The sequence below is a fragment of the Plutella xylostella genome, chromosome 17, assembly GCF_932276165.1.
Source record: "Plutella xylostella chromosome 17, ilPluXylo3.1, whole genome shotgun sequence".
Taxonomy (NCBI): Eukaryota; Metazoa; Arthropoda; class Insecta; order Lepidoptera; family Plutellidae; genus Plutella; species Plutella xylostella.
The window spans coordinates 10,454,595-10,471,910 of record NC_063997.1 but is presented as its reverse complement, the minus strand read 5'-3'; the positions used below and the strand labels follow the sequence as shown (position 1 = coordinate 10,471,910).

The window sequence follows — 17,316 nt, the reverse complement described above, 5'->3', positions numbered from 1 at the left end:
GACCATCCAGAAAATTCAAAACCCTCCACATACCCGCTTGCAGCACTAACTTCCGGCAAAACTTCTTTTCTATACGAACAAGTAATGCAATTAACAGTCTCTGCAACTCAAACGAGGTCGATATATTTGGCAGTAGTTTAGAAACGGTTAAAGCCACTTATATACGCAAATTCGTATCGTCTTTGGCGTAGCGGCAGTAGTAGTGCTATCTTATCTTTAAATCATGATGTTTTGTTTGTGTCATGTTGCTTTGTATAATTGTTTTATGTATAAGTTCTATGTATGAGTTTAGTAGGTAAGTATACATTTAGACTTGTTTTAATTTAGTAAGGTACAACCTACCACTATATTAACTGTTGATTAATTAAGTTAATTAGTTAAAATTTAGATAGTTATAATCATATTGTAGTGTACTAAATTACTATTTCAGTCTAATAACAGAATCAAGTTAAGTTATTGTTAGCATAATTAAGTATGAGTGTACAATCTTGTGCTCTTTATTATTAAGTTTTGTATCAGTGAAAACTGATAATTGGCTTTTAGCTATACATTTCAATTGCTATCCAACTATTAATAGCTGTAAGTTTTCCTTAAATGTAAAATAAAATAAAATAAAATAAAAAATAAAAACAAAAACAATATTAAATGACTAAAACAAGGTAAAAACAACATAGAAACTTAAATTAAACATGCAAGGCCACCCAGTGCTGCATAATGCAGTGCATTATAAGGGTGAAAATTAAAATGAAATCAAAAATTATGTTAGGGTGTAATTCTGAGAGGATTCAGGTTTCCTTGCACCTTTAACGTACTAACGGCGCACGGCGTTTTTTGATTTGGATTGACTAATTTGATATTCTATAAGTAATATGCAGCTCACAATATTTCAGGTTAAGTTTTTTTTCTACAACGGCTGGCCCTTTTGAGATTTAAACCCTTCTCTACTGGACGAATTGATTCAAAATAATATTTTTAATCAAATGTTATCGATTTAACAGTAATAGAAAACTCGAATCTACCTACAATTTTCACGAAAAACTCTAGCACTTTTCGCCACGACTATCCAACTAGCCCTGTCCCTTTCCTTCCTCACGCACACAGACGCAGCCGCGCCATCTACACACTCTTGACTCATGTGTGCGTGTTTTATACCACAGATTCTGCGCCATGGACCCCAGTATACTCGCAGCCATGGATAAGGAGGCATTGAAAAAGCAGATCGAAAACATGAAGTATCAAGCTTCTATGGAACGCTGGCCGCTCTCAAAAAGCATCTCCGCGTGAGTACCCCTTCCATTCCTAATTCAAATTTAAACAACTGAGCTATTCCACCGTGATGACGTCATTCGTAATGTGTTTTAACTAGGCTGATCCCGGGAGTGAGCTAAGTGATGTGTTAAAACGAATATGGTGCTTTTTTCCACGACAATGAGGTTTAATTTTGTTTAATAGCCGGTGGGTTAGGCGGGTTCATGTGTGTATCGCGAGGTCTTAATTATTTTTGAGCCCTTCCCGTGTGTTCTGGCAATGCCGGGTTCGCTTTAGTCGAATTGTTTTCGTGGGTGCCATTCCAGATTTCATTCTCACTTACGGCCAAGGAAATTACATTTAATGGTATGAAAATTCGTGATCTTTGACATGGAGTCAAAGTTTGTCATTGAATTCAGTGCTTAACCAAGGTCGCTCATATTAATAAGTTCCTATTAAGATTTATGCATTTTTAATTAATTGCAAAATCATAAAATATAGTACCTACATAACTTTTGGGTCATATCTACCATCAAATATCTAGGTATGTGCATAAGGTAGGTAGTTTGTGCATATTCTGAGGTTGCACCTACACTGGCTTCGACCGCTCCCGTCCGTCTGGCAATATTATTGATCACACAAATTCCCGTTGCATCGTCGCTCTTTCACGCTTTTGCTCATTTCGTTCGAAGAAAATGTTTCAGGATCGGTTGCAGTTGAATATACATTGACTTGATGCATAGATTTAAATAACTGAATATTTTTTGACATGTACTGAATATGGATCAAGTTATCTGAAATAAAAGAATTTAATTTAATTTAATTAATTACCTGTGACACCTACTGTCCACTGTCCGGAAGAGTTTCCTTGCTGCTAGCACACCACCACCGACACATTGTCAATTACTCGTAACAATGCTAAGCTTACCAGCGTCGCTCACCTTTCAAACAACTGTCAGATTCGTACAAATTACATCATTATATTACATCAAATTTGGTTGGTCGTGGTTGGTTGTGGTTTTGTCCCCCACTAGTTTACTCTGGGGGCATTTATAGCAGTAGGTAACTGTCATTTTACAAGAGGCTTACAGAGCGTCTACGAGGTAGGTAGAATCCGAAAATTTGATCAGGTCATCCGTTGTGAACACAAACAGACATTCAAGCCTCAACAAGCCTCTACTATTTTTGATCAACGGTTAACAGTGTACCTATTTCACCATAAAAATTAAAACCTTCATCTTCATGGTAGGTACAGCCCATCTATAAAGTCATGAAAATAAAGTGTACGGTTTTGCAAAGACTTTTTGTTATTTTCAATTAGATATTTACTTAAAGTTAATACACGTTAAAAACGCAATACCTATCGATTGTTAATATCAAAAAGGTTATAGGTACCTAAATATAAATACCGGATTAACAATTAGTTATAGGATCCATTTCAGTTTTCATAACTTTATAGATGCACTCTACTATCGTAGGTTGGCTATCATAACCGCCACTTGAGCCCGGGATAGTAAAAGTACTTACCTATAAACTTAATAATAATGATGAAGGTGGCTATTATTAATAAATTTTTTCTTCAAATGGCCGGTGTCTATGGCTCATTAGCTGCGCCGCTTCGCTGGTTTACTGTGCCACCGTCGCACAGTGAATACACAATAATGGCATACTGTTATCTCGCACTTATTGTGGGAGAATCTGACGAGACAAATGCGATTATCTGACGGATCGCGATGACCTCCAAGAGCTCAAGCATGCTCGGAGACAATCTCAACCATCGGAATGTATTTATATTACTTTATTGAAAAGAACCTAAATCAGGCATACAAAAACATACATAGAACACAATAGACGGCCTTATCGCCAAGAAAAACCTCTTACAGGCAACCAACCTTTACGGAAACAAAGTAACAAATTAGAAGGCGGGTATCAATATATCTGTTTGTAATCCTGTCTAACATAAAGATAAAAGATAAAGATAAAATACACTTTATTGCACACAAAACGAAATAGTATCACAAACATAGAAAAGAAAAATGGTACAATTGGCGGCCTTATTACTAAAAGTAATCTCTTCCAGACAACCACATTGAAAGGAAATATAAAGTATAAAGAAAGGGGTAACGTGTGACAAGACAAGAGAAAATACAACATAATTACTATGAACAATGTGTAAATACCTACATACAATAATACTTAAATATATTATGAACATATATAAATACTTTAAACCTACATAGCTATTAATAATTATATACCTAGACCTTATATGTAATAATACAATACATACATAAATAAATATCTATATATATCTATAACATGTTCATTTCAAAACTCTACTTGAAAGAGATTTTGTCATTAAAGTGGCAATGTAAAGCAAACATATCTATAGGAGAATAACATTAATGAAATTGTAGATATCCGTACAAATAATTTCAAATAATTTGGATGCAAAACGTTTACATTTTCCTTCCTCCAACGTTATCTTTGTTATGTTTCTCTTTTAATGTTTTTAATACTCTTAAAATATTACTGAAATTAATTAAGCATAAGGTAAGTAGGTATAAATTAACATTTTTATAAATGTAACTTATAACAATATATAAATGTAATCATAGCCATCGGCCCTATCATAAAAGTGCATTTTAATCATAATGGTATGGTAATGGTAAAACTTCATAATTCATGGCTATGTTTATATGAATATGCGTAAACATTTATCAGTTATTTTGGATGAGTTTGTTTATCATAAAGAACGTCGAACTATGTTAGCATGGCCCCGTTTTATTTCTGTCTTACAATATATTTTGCAACTGTATTATGCTGTATGTATAGTATTACTACTTTAGGAAATAGGCGAATATTTCGTTCTTACATATTCTATTTATACTTAAGAGCAACTATTGCTTACTCCGTTCTACCTGCATTAAGGTAACTTGAGACCTGCTATCGTACTACCTTAAGGTACCGTATTGACAATCCGTCGCTCGCTTGCCAAAAGTCTGTCAGATCCATACAAGTTACGTCAGATTCGATGATGCAATCCAGTCGAGTTAATTCTACATGCACAATTGCACAGTAGGTACCTAGTTACTTTATACAACAAGCAAGATGTAACTCATGACTTTTCTGGAATGCATTATGATGCCATAGACGTAATCATGTCATAATTTTTAACATAATAAGTACCACAGAATAATAACTAATAGTATCATTATTTCGCGACCTATCACGTTAGCATAAATATTCAGGGAAAAGTGGGTGGCTTGCTTGTGTCTTACTTTACAAACACTCACACCTTGTACTAATGTAGGCAGTAGTGCATTGCTGCACCTACTTTTTGCCAGTGTTATGTTAGTCCCAATGTAATAGGGGGCGGGCCTATTGCCATTTTACGGGCACATCTAAGACCCGAGAACAAATATCTGTGTTTAAACAAATATCTGCCCCAACCAGGAATCGAACCCGGGACTTTCGCCTCAGTAGTCAGGATCACTAACCACTACGCCATTCGGTCGTCTTACTTCCATAATTTATTAATTACCCAAACACTTTTTTCCGTGCTTTCATCTCAGCAATAACTGTTAGGAGTAAGCCAGCTATAAAATCTTTCATCACACGAGAATAATTTAAGCTTTTACTGTAATTTTACGAGCCGACTTTTTCCTCCTATTTTATTAAAGGTTTAAATGAAAGAGCCTGATAATAACAGGCGCAAATCCTTTTGATAACAAATATGTACTGCCTGCCACGCAGATATCTGACCCCCACGCGATTCAATTTAGATTTACTTCGCCGAGAGGCATAATTTACAAACATAATAAGCGCACTAACTTTAGCGCAGTTCTTAAACTTCGTTTTTCCTAAGGGGCCATGCATCTCCACACTAAAACATACAACCTTACAAGTTAGGCCACAGTTAGGTATTATTTTTAACACAAGATAATTTACAAAATTGATTTTCCAAATACCTAATCGATTGGAAAATCATTTTTTCTGTTCAAACTCAATGAGTGTAAGAATGACATTGTGTGTGTTATTAGTACATTTACGACATTTTTCATTTTATTTTAATGTGTCATTCGATTCAACTGAAGACATTCAAGCCATACGTGTACGGTCAGCTGCATAAGTAGCTATACACTTTTGTACCTTGTCAAACTACTACATAACCAACTGTCAATGTTTGAATAGGCAGTTTTTGAGTTTGACAAGGTACAAAAGTGTACAGCTACTTATGCAGTTGACTTTACCTACTTATAAGTAGTAGGTAATATGGCATTGGTCCTCAGTGCGTTATATTATTTTATTTAAATCGGTTAAAGAAGAATCTTACTAGTCTAGAAGTTATGATTTATTTCCAATTATTGTTATTAGTTAGCCTTTATCACCCCCTTAAATAATAGAATAATAGCAACGACCTTATTGCTTAGAGATATCACCTAAATTACACCCTTAACTTATCCAACTCTATGGATCTGCGTGCTATTGTTTTTACATATAACACAATAAAACAATAATTTCGATAAATTACGACGCATGATCTCGCCCAGTCCTGAATTTACCCCCCTATGTAACTTAAAACAGCCATTCCGTTTTCTGTGTTAAAATCTGCTCTCACGAAATATTATCTTTTTTTTGCTCAAGGCACTGCTAAATAAATATGTTTAGCATAAACTGGAGTACTGAACATTATTATAATGAGACGGTTGTTATGTCCTTCCTTTGAAGACTTCGTTCTTATTGTGTTTTTTGGGGTTCTTCCATGAATTTTCTCATTTTCAATGGTTTGAGACAAAATTTCTTACACAAATATAAGTAGTCAAGCAATAAATAGATGGTAAATTTCAAATACTTAAATACAATTAAAAATGAGGAAATTCGTCAGAAAATTATGTACTTTGCAACTATACATTTATTATCATTATTATAGTAGTGATGACCTTAGGCGGGTAGCCGGTAGTGGCTGGATGAGGAAGGTCGGGAACCGAGTGTTGTGGCGCTCTTTGGGAGAGGCCTAATGTCCAGCATTGGATGATTATTGGCTGATGATGATATTCATTTACCATAGTCTACTAACAACGCAGCCTAATTAATAACAAGGAAAATAGCTGAATCCTTACGTACGGAACCCCTGGAAAACCAACTGTACAATATGATGTTATTCACCCGGGTTTTATTACATTAGGCCTGGAACGATACCCAGAGAGAAATAAATATATGAAATGTATCTACCGAATTCTTTGATATCATTCTAGAAACACAGATACATTATGCGAATGTATAATTTTCTTTATTATTCAGTAAGTAAGTATATTTTTTATAAAAAAATAAATATTTTTTGGGGCTTCACCGCAAGATTTTCAATTATTATAAATGTTAAGTTAAATTAAGTAATATTTTTGTATATAGGTAGTAGTGGTTTACTACTTGTGTTGAGAAATCCCGGTTCAATAATACTTATTTTTAGTATACTTTTTTTTTAAAGACATAAATGCGTAACACTTTTTCTTGCGACACTCCCATTTCTTGACGTCAGTATGTATACATGCGATAAATTCTTTATGATACAATTCTTATGGCAGATTACAATTGGGCTCATGCCAGTTTTCTGGCCATTTCACACTTGGCCAAATAACACAGGGGAAGAAGGCTCCTAACGATGTTTTTATTCCGCGAAAACCATGTAAAATTGTAACTAAAAATAATACACATTTCACCTCTGTTCATATAAGTTCGCGTTGATTGCCTTATGGATATGCAGAATTATACTAAACGACCAACCAACATTATAAACGCCCGAAATTCAACACTAAAAGTCGCATTTCGTTTTGACCGACTAAGCCGATTTTTATTAAATAATAGCTATGACCCAAAAACATTACATTATACATGAGCTATAACTGCCTATGAACCCAAAAAAAACACAAATAAAAAAACAGTTCTGCCGCTATGGATCTACGCTACCACAGATATATAGACCCGTATAACACCCCTTATTTTTGTCGGGTATTGAATAGCTTTACCCGGAACCTAATCCATGGCTTCGCGTTTCTTAGCAAAGTACCCGACCAACGTTTTATTAATTTTAATTAAGAATTTATAAATGAGTGAAAATAAGAAAGCGATTTATCATTCAATCATCAGCATTTCTCTCCGATACCCTTTGGGTAACTTTGATCCCTTTGGCTCAATGATAAATAAATTTTCATTGATTCAGACCTTAGAACACAACCATTATAGAAGAACTGTAGGGCGATCGCGAAAAACAGATCTAACGTATAGAATCGAATGCGAGTGCGACTATTGTCAACTTGACAGCACTTTCGAACACTTTTTACCTTTCGAATAGAATTACCACATAGTACATAATATTATTCTGAGAATGACCTATGGAATGATAGCTGTCAAACTTTCGCAAATCTATACACCGCCATTTTGTTGTTGACAGGTTGACAGCACTTCGACTATTCGATAGTCGCACTCGCATTCGATTTTATACGTTAGCTCTGTTTTTCGTGATCGCCCTACTGATGTGATTGTTTTCTGTCCATGTTTTGATATTGTTTTATAACCTACAGTTACGTTTTAGGTGAAATAATAAGTGAAAACATTCTATATTCAACATAGCGTCACAGCTACAGTCAAACTATAAAGTCCTGACATCAAAGATTGCGATTTTGCTAAGACTTTTTATGATCATCAGTTATTTACTTACTTTTACACACATTTTAAAATTAAAATACCGATTGATTGTGGATGTTTAACGGATTTGTCCTTAAGTAAATATAAAAGATCGATTAAATACGATCTCAAACAATTCATGACTTTATAAATGGACTGTAAGTACCTACCACGTAGTAATGAGATGAGTAAATATTATCAAAAACTTATGTTACCACAAATTAGTGAAAATTTTTCATTTCTCCATCTAAGTATTCCGAACTGAAAAACAGATTCAAAAGATATCCGAAGTGAAATTATGAAGAGTTAGAAACTTTTATCCCGGTTCACTGGATCAGTTTTGTAGAAGGACCTTTTTTTTCTTTTATTCCTTTTTTATGCCTTTTCCCCGACTGCCATCTGCTCCTGGCTAAGTCACGAACTCGTGTAAAATATATTTTGAGGGTTATTGTTCATCATTTTTTGTACTTAGCTAATGCTTATTTCAAAATAGTATTCTTTTTCAATAATTATTTTAAGAATTTGGCTGTTTAGTTTGTCTTGATTTAGTCAAATATCCCGCCGGTATGATTGTATGGCTGAGCGCAATGTGCATGTGGTTTTTTTTTTATAATGACGCCTTCTGAAATAGTCTGAAAAATATTGTCAGGTATTAATACTATAGTGACCTAAACCTGAAAATGCCACCAAACACATAATTATATTTTGTGAAGATTGACCGAACTCGAAAGAGTTTTTTCAACCCCAATTTTTATAAACAAATATGTTTATTATTTTTTGCTTGTTTTTGTAGTGAAAACTAAAGCTCAATATATCTAAGTACATGTGTACCAAATTCCATAAACATGAATTTAAAAAGTTAGACACCAGAGGCAAATTAGTGAAAAATTACTTAGTCAATTTTAGTAAGTCGGTTTTTTTAATTAGGTCATTACTGTACTAAAGGTGCGATATATTATTTTATAAAATTTCTACTATGTACATACCCACCTACCTCGAGGTAATTACGCATTATGTATTATGTTATGTTGCCTAAAAAATATTAAATACCTAAATTATTAAAGTTCATAATCATTTTCTCTTGCTGCAGGTATAGCTACTTTTTAATAGTATTGTTCTAGGGTCCCTAATGTCGGAACTTTAAATAAAAGAGTGGACTGTATGAAGACTTGTATGTATTCAAATAATTAATAGAAAATTAGGATGTGCACGCTATAAGATCGCGAAGGGTAATGGCCGAGTGCCTCCGATGCTGGCTGTTCTTCGGTGTGCGGGGCTCCCGCCCCGCGTCCCGCACCGCGCCCCGCGCGGGCCTTAACAGTATAATTTTCACGTATTTTGCTTATTTATAATTATTTGTTCGGCTTACTACAAACAGTCACCCATGGTACAGGGTGTAACCTGTACCCTGGTAAAAAACGGAAATACACTCAAATGTCCTTTCCTAAAAAAAATATTCACACATTACGGAATAGATACATATACCTACAAGAATAGGACCCAACTTAATTTTGACCCTCATCTGTATAAAACGGATGAAAGTCTGGGCCCATTAACTGGCCTTTTCAAACAGTTAGAAAAGCACTTTTTAGTTAACAAGAGCAGTATCAAATACGAAAGGGTAGTCAGAGGTGGCTCACAAGCGAGCCACCCACTTTTCGCAGCACATGTGACAGGTTGCGAACCATATCGCCGTTTTAGAATAAGTACATAACACTTAGGATACACATCTAGAATCTATCTTCTACCTTTAAACAACGGCCGGGGATCGAAGTCGAGACCATCAGTACAGCACTCAGGACCTCTAGCCAGTAACCACTACATCATTCGGTCGTCAAAGTAAAACGCTGCATAGTGTCAAAAGCTCGTTTTATCGCCTAATCAATGGAGGCAGGTTTCCTCTGCCATCACTGTAATTAGAGCCTTCCAGAAACACGGTTAATTCATGCTCCAAAAAAGGTGCTAAAAGAACTCTTCAATTTGTTAGCAATGACGGCACGTTTAGATACCATCTCCTAATACCTTTTGGTATTGTATTGGAGCATAATGGATATTGTATCTGTCCATAAATTAGTACTTTGTATAAATTTTGCTCTCAAATAACGAAAATCATAATTGATTGTAGATTCAAAAGCTTTTGAAGCTCGTGTTTAAACGTACGAAACCCATGTTTTCGGAAAATATAAAATGTAGTAGTATCGTACTAGGAGTGAAAAATGAAAATGAAATACGTTTATTTGCCATAAGTAGGTATACATTTTGGTTCCTGGCTCCCAAACTAGGATACCCTGTGCTATGGGTAGCCAGGCATCTTTCGTGCAAGTACTCAGGGTAAACTGTTAAAATGAATATACGTTTCGTACAGGCTAAGTAAGTTGGTACATAACATTACCTAAGTAGGTAAGTATTTCATTTTTATCGCAGACAGCTTCAGAGGTTTTACAAATAAATTAAGTATACACTTATAGGTTCTACTTATAGATAGGTGTTAGTTTAACATTACTTACTGCTATTAAAATTACTGTTACTATTAAAATTACTGTTACTTGGGTCAACAGTATCCAATTAAGTTACCTAAGTAAATTATACCACGTACAGTCCAACCACAAAGTCGTGAAAACGGAAGTGGATCCTAATTCCTAACTAATTGTTTGAGTGACTCTGAAAAACCCCTTAGAAACCAATCTCGCTCGCTCACGAGTACGAATATTTAACTTTTATCACAGCTGAGCTTATTTAGCAGGTTTGATACCTGGTGGCGCCTCTAGCGGAAACTATCATGAAACCTTTGACAGATAATGTACGCAGGTAAAAGGAGAAAATGTAAACTTTTTCATTTACATAAATTTCATAACCCGTACTATATAGAGTCTTAGCTTCGTAACGTCACCGCATACAGAAGTGTAGCGACACCCTTAGCGAAATGAGCCATAAAAATGTTATTATCTTAGCGGGGAGTTATTGCTTTAGCAGCAGCCATAATTGGGCTCGGAATGGGTGTGGGACGGATTGACGGATGCAAAGCGAGTGTTCTGTTTTAGCGCAAGTTGCAAAAGAAAGGGAAAATTATATTTTTTATTAACAAAAAAAAACAAACACTCACACCTTGTACCTACTCCCTTGTGGGGTAGGCAGAAGTGCATTGCTGCACCCAAATTTCGCCAGTGTTATGTTAGTCCCAATGTAATAGGGGGCGCGTCTATTGCCATTTTACGGGCACATCTAAGACCCGAGATCAAATATCTGTGTTTTAAACAAATATCTGCCCCAATCGGGAATCTAACCCGGGACCTTCGGCTCAGTAGTCAGGGTCACTAACCACTACGCCATTTGGTTGTCTTTCTTTCATAATTTTTATTTATGTGGAAAATATTAATGCTGTATAAAGGCCGGGCCGGCCGGGGCACGGTGTATGAAGTTCGGCACGGCCGAGCCACTATCAGGTATGAAACTTCAGACAAAAGTGCCCCGGCACGGCCCGGTCGAGACACGGTGTAGCGTGAATACAATACAATACAATACACTTTATTTGCACCAAAAAACAAACCCTATAAATAAAGCAGTACAAAGAGGCGGCCTTATTGCATATAGAATTCTCTACCAGTCAAACTTTGGATGGAAGAGAGTCTATATACAATTGTGAGGTAGTTGTGGTGCAAGTATAATAGTATATTTATACATAAAAATATATATTACTGAATCATCCTTTTAAGAGTATAAAGCTGCTAAAATGAACTCCTCTTAGTAACTTGATCTGACTTCAAAATTATTACACATTTTGTACGAAGAAGCTGCATTTCTGTCCACTTAGCTGGACGGTGCTAAGCATGATAATCATTAATTTATGACCGTGGACACTCTATTTTAAGAAAAATATATTTTACACAAACCACTTGTATTAATATACAAAAAATGGTTGTTAATACGAATATTATATTATTGTACTTAATGTATAACACTACAATCTTAAATAATTAAATAATTATAATAATTACATGATGGCTCCACTGCGTTCGTTTTTTGCCCAGCTAGAGCAACCATCCAGCGCTTCGATAATACATCGTATCATCAAGCTGTTTCTTTTGTAGCTGTCTCTGTCTCTCCTATCATCATTTAACTCGTCACATCTCGTTTCCTCACTGTCCTATTTCCCCCCTAGGGTCGACAAGTCACGGAAGTCGGGCCTCCCTTATCGATTATGGAAATTCTATGATTCCCCACTTACTGTCTGCTTCTAAAACATACGGTGTTTTGTGATTGTTTGCTGCAAGTGTTTTCGTTCCTGTTGATTTTTTTTGAAACGGCATCAGATGTTAGAGTCGGCTAAAATTAAGACGTACTTAACAACTATCTTAGCAAAATATTCAGTTGAGAAGTGTTTTAAATTTTAGTTTAGTTAATAACTAAACCTTTCTTATAATTTATGTAGGTAAAAAATGACTACTTATGGAATCTAGGTCTTAACTACACACTGAGTTGACTAACTAGCAACTTAACCACAAATAAAATGTCAAGGCAACACAATAATGCTGTAAATAGTATTCTTACCATATATTGTTCTTGTTCCAGGATGCGAGAGTACGTGGAGGAGAATGAGAAGAACGACCCGCTCATACACGCCCCGGACAAGAAAAACAACCCGTGGGCTGAAAAAGGAAAATGCATCATCATGTAATGCTGCTGGCCAAACATAAAAAAAAAAAAAATAAAGTTGAAAATAATATCAAGACATAATATCCTTATTCTAAATTCGAAAATTACGTTCTCACATTTGAAGCTGGCCGCCTAGAAACGGCGCGGAAAAAACAATTGCTCAAGTTGGTAACACTTGATTTTAAATAAAGAATCTTGATTTTCATAATGGAAGGAGATAAGTATTTGGGGAAACAGGCGGAAGGATGGTACCAAAACTGCCAGACAATATGTTTCTGATGAAATAGTAATGTAGACGTATGTTTTTAAACATGTAAGGCTAAGCCAAGTACAGCTTCGCAATAATTTTCAAACATTTATTTTTAATGTAAAATGCAATCAATTTTCCGTTTCCATTGAAAGTTCTAGTCGTTTTTATTTTTATTTAATATTATAATCATAAATACCTAGATACTGTAAAGTATGTACATGGTGACTGTGCGTGACGCAAGTATGTACTTATGAATGTTTTGTTAAACGTTTTAAAAAAATGTTGTAAATACGTTAAATTTTGTATTTCTAGTAATAAAATATTTTGGTCACAGAACTATCGGTAGAGATATGTAAAACGGGAAGGTAAATAGTGAATTTTGCGAATAAAATTAAAAAAAAAATATTTAAAATAAACTTTGAACGAGTTAAATTGGAAAGGTTTGTAATATTTAACGTTTAATTGTGTTAGAAAACTGATAAGGTCTTGAAAATGTCTGTGTGTGCATCTTTTTTTCCAGGAACCCATGCATTTCCATACAAAAAAGCAACTTCCTTTCTCATCTCGATTTGTATGGACCTGCGATGGATTCTCTAAACACAAATTTAAATAACAGTAGTTTAAAAATATTAAAATAAACAATCAGGCTAGTTTGAAAATAAAATATTAGTTTAAACGTAGCATCGACTTTGTCACTAATATTAATTATTATAAAAAAACTAAATTAAATGCCAAAATTCCTTGAGCTCGGGACTTTTTGGCATTTAAAATGAAATTAAACTATAATTTTAAGGGTCAATATCGCATATATCACAACTTAACAACTATTTGCTGTATCGCGGAGGTTAGACGAGGAAAAAAGGTAATGTAAAAAAATGGCAATAATGCATAGTAGATGGAAATAATGAACGATTGAGATAACTTAGATTAGTAAAAAACTAACGTTAAGAATTAATAATTGTACGCTATAAAGCGATTAAATTTTGTTTGAAAATCGAAGTAATTGATAAGCAGTTAAGAAAACTTTTTTATAAACAGGTACATTCAGCAGTGCCATTATAAATAGTAATAACGCTTGACTACTTACTCCCTGCGAAGTCTGAATGTTAGATTTTTCACTTGAGTCGTACTTAAATTCAGCTTAATGACGACTTAAGTAGACTTGGAATTTTAACTGTCAGTTGTAAATCTTCTTAGAAAATCTAACTTCTATATTCCCAAAATTCTTTAAATTGTATTAAAAACATAAAGCCTGTTCTTTTTTGGGTTTACATGGCAGTTGATTTTGACACCAGCCAGATTTATTTTTTTATTCCAAGCTATCCAGCCAGTTTTTTGTGTCCAACCTGCGATACGCTATGTGTAGGCAATCAAAATTATAAATAAAAACATAATTTGAATTTTCATTAAAATTAAAGCAAACTATCGTAGTTTCCTACTTAACTTCGTTAAAAATATCTTTAAGATTTCTAGAATTGAGGTGCTGAAACGTTTTTGAGTAAAAACAAAATGTTACGGACAGTGTTTATAGTAAAACACGCATCAGTACTTCAATCTTCGTAGTTCTACTAATCTAATGCTCCAATAAAAGGGATTCGCTAAAATCCAAATACTTAAATAGTGAATTATAAATTAATGCACTGTAGACAACATAGTTTAAATTTAAATTCTAACCTTTAGTACTTAAATGTCTCTTTAAACTTACGATCCTTCTTCTTTGTCATATCTAGAAATGAGAAAAAAATCATTCTGGCTGTGAAAAAATCCAATGTACCTACCTACATGAAAATAATTTTCATTATTTCATCATTAGAAATTTCTGGATACATACAAAAATCATCTCAAAATTGACAATAAATCAAATGTTAAAAATTTCATTTCGTAAAGTGAAATAAGAATAAAATAATGGTAGAGGCCGTTTTATGTGTGAATACCCGACACAAAAATGAACTTTATTCAGTCTTGACTCGTGTTACGTTACAAGCTTGCATGGTATTCTCACGTGAATCGGTCCACATTATTATGCCTATGTCAATTCGTGTATAGTTTTACTCAAGAACCACGTCAGTATTTTTTCATCCTTAAAACTTCTTGAAAACATTCCTGGTCTTATCGTTATTTTACACTATTTATGACCTTAATGCCTAAAATTCACCATTCATCATTATTATTATTTAAATAAACTTTACTCTTTAGCTACGATAGTTTTAAAATTAGCTATTTTAGTCGATAAAAGTAGATTTAGTTTAAATTAAATATTAAGTAAAAATGTCAAACTTGTTTGTTAATCTATAACATAAAATGCTATGCAGAGGTTTAATCTTAGATAAAATAAACGTATATAAATAATTAGTAAAGTTAAGTATTTCCTGATTTTCTGGCGGTTTTATAAATTTAAAAAACTTTTTTTTTAACATCATCACGAAGTTATTATAAAGCACACAAGACATTTTCAAGACTATTTCAGGATTAAAATTTTATTTATGTTTTGTGTAATTTACTTTTATGAATGATTTACTTTAACTGTATTATTATGTTACACACCAAAGATTGCGTTTCCATAGTATTTCTTAAATTAATTAAATTTTCACTGAAGTTTTATTCAAATCTAACACAAAATTCTAACACCTTAGTCGTTAACGTATGTAATGTGTTAGATTTGAATATTCAAATATTAAATAATCAATAAGCTACTGAAATAAATAGTAATTTTAAAAGGGGCTAATCCAAATTTAATAACCAGGATAGATAAGGTGATATTGGAAATGATTTTTTTAGGATCACTAGCTGTAAGGTATCGTATGTTATTAATAACATGTAATCAGTAATCACTGAAATAAATGAAAATATAAAACTCATGCATTTTATTCATAACATTTATTCATAATGAAGTATTTGCTGAACATTAATATTTTATGGTCAGTACGGCTGTGGTCAAGCGGCGGCCTATATGGTATTCTATTCTATTCTCTGTGGGGGTGTCAGTACCTGCACCTGGCTCTCTCGAGTGGAACCTTTGTCTAAATCCCCAAGGTCTAAACTGCCTTCCTAAGCTTATATGGTAGAAACCAGCGAGATGATTGCCAACTTAACCAACATTAAAAACTCCCGATATTCAACATTTATAAGTCGCATAACTTTTGAACTGCTGAACCAATTTTCATGAAACATGGCTAAGAATACTTGAGGTAACATTAACTACAGCCCTAAAAAAATAAAAACGTAAATAGGTTCAGCCGTTTCGGAGCTACGCTAGCAAAGACGGATACACACATCACACACACACACAGATATACAGACGTAAAACTTATAACACCCCCTTTTTCCGTCGGGGGTTAAAAACCGACCGAGTCCGAGTCTGAGTCACCCATGAAGGGTTCATGTGTTGTTTGCGCTGGTTTTGTTCTTTGTAGATACCTACCTACATTTAACTTTTTTCTAACAATACCTAATAGTTAAAGTACCAACGTTAATTTGTGAGGTTTTTGAAATGTAATCAAGGGCGTGGCTACATTAGTTCTGCTGTAGATCTTCAGTGTCAATTTCTCCATAGTCGGTTAGAGCATAACCAGGTATTAGTGGTTGACTTTTGACACATCTGTCAAGAATTTTATATGGAGATGACGTATAATTGATAACCTATATATAATAATAAGTCGGTTAGGTACCCGACTATGGAGAAATTGGCACAACGTGGGAACAAAATTAATCGTGTTTCTATGGTCATGTCGTCAAACGACATGACAGTAATTGACGGTGCTGGGTGCCTAATGAATCCCGTAGAACATAAAAACCAGCAATGACATACGCGACACGCCGTCTTTGCATCCTAGTGTCGTCCGCTACCAATGTGCACCCTAATGTAGGAAACCTGACCGCCCCCAGAAAAATTGTTACTATGAGAGGGGGGTCAGGTTTCTCTGCACATGACCGTACCCTTGTCCTGAGTGTTTTATTAGGCGCTCCGCTCACTGCTAGAGTCAAGGCGGCGCGGCGTCGTCGCTGTGGCGATGGCGTCGCATCGGCTTTAAGGCGCAGGGAATTATGTATGACTCATTAAAATGTCAAGTTCTCGCCTCGTCTGCGCTGCGACTACACCTTAACTTTTTCAGTAAGCGTTGACCTGAGCTCGCAGCTAGAAAATATAGAGCAGCAGTGAGGCCGCTATGTCGCCGCCGCCGCGACGCCGCCGCCGCCTCGACTCTCGTGCAGTGAGCTGAGCGCCTTAGAGTACTCACCACTCCACTATTTCACCTATACTTCGTGAATTTCACGATTAAAACAATTCCCAGAACATTGGAATGTAGCCAGAGCGGAATTATTTCAAAAGTTTTAAAACGTCAATATTTCACCGAGGGGAGTAAAGTTTTTAAACATTAACGTTGGTTTCGCAGTTAATACCATAAAATATTATAAAAGAACTGGCAATTTTCATTTTATTTATGTTATGACTACCACTTTTCATTCACGTGTTTTGGAGT

General features: G+C 34.6%; 1 protein-coding gene across 1 annotated transcript; it reads left to right on the top strand.

Annotated features, from left to right (window-relative positions):
- Positions 1 to 1,136: 1,136 nt before the first annotated feature.
- On the top strand, positions 1,137 to 15,689 carry LOC105385328 (guanine nucleotide-binding protein subunit gamma-e). The gene is made up of 2 exons (XM_048626739.1): positions 1,137 to 1,280; positions 12,502 to 15,689. The coding sequence occupies exons 1-2, from the start codon at positions 1,168 to 1,170 to the stop codon at positions 12,605 to 12,607; spliced, it is 219 nt and encodes a 72-aa protein (XP_048482696.1). The 5' UTR covers positions 1,137 to 1,167; the 3' UTR covers positions 12,608 to 15,689.
- Positions 15,690 to 17,316: the final 1,627 nt, after the last annotated feature.

Excerpts from the sequence above, each read along its gene's own strand:
- LOC105385328 (XM_048626739.1), top strand. The coding sequence starts at position 1,168 with ATGGACCCCAGTATACTCGCAGCCATGGATAAGGAGGCATTGAAAAAG. Across the intron at positions 1,281-12,501 it reads CTCTCAAAAAGCATCTCCGC|GATGCGAGAGTACGTGGAGG; the intron begins GTGAGTACCCCT and ends TTCTTGTTCCAG.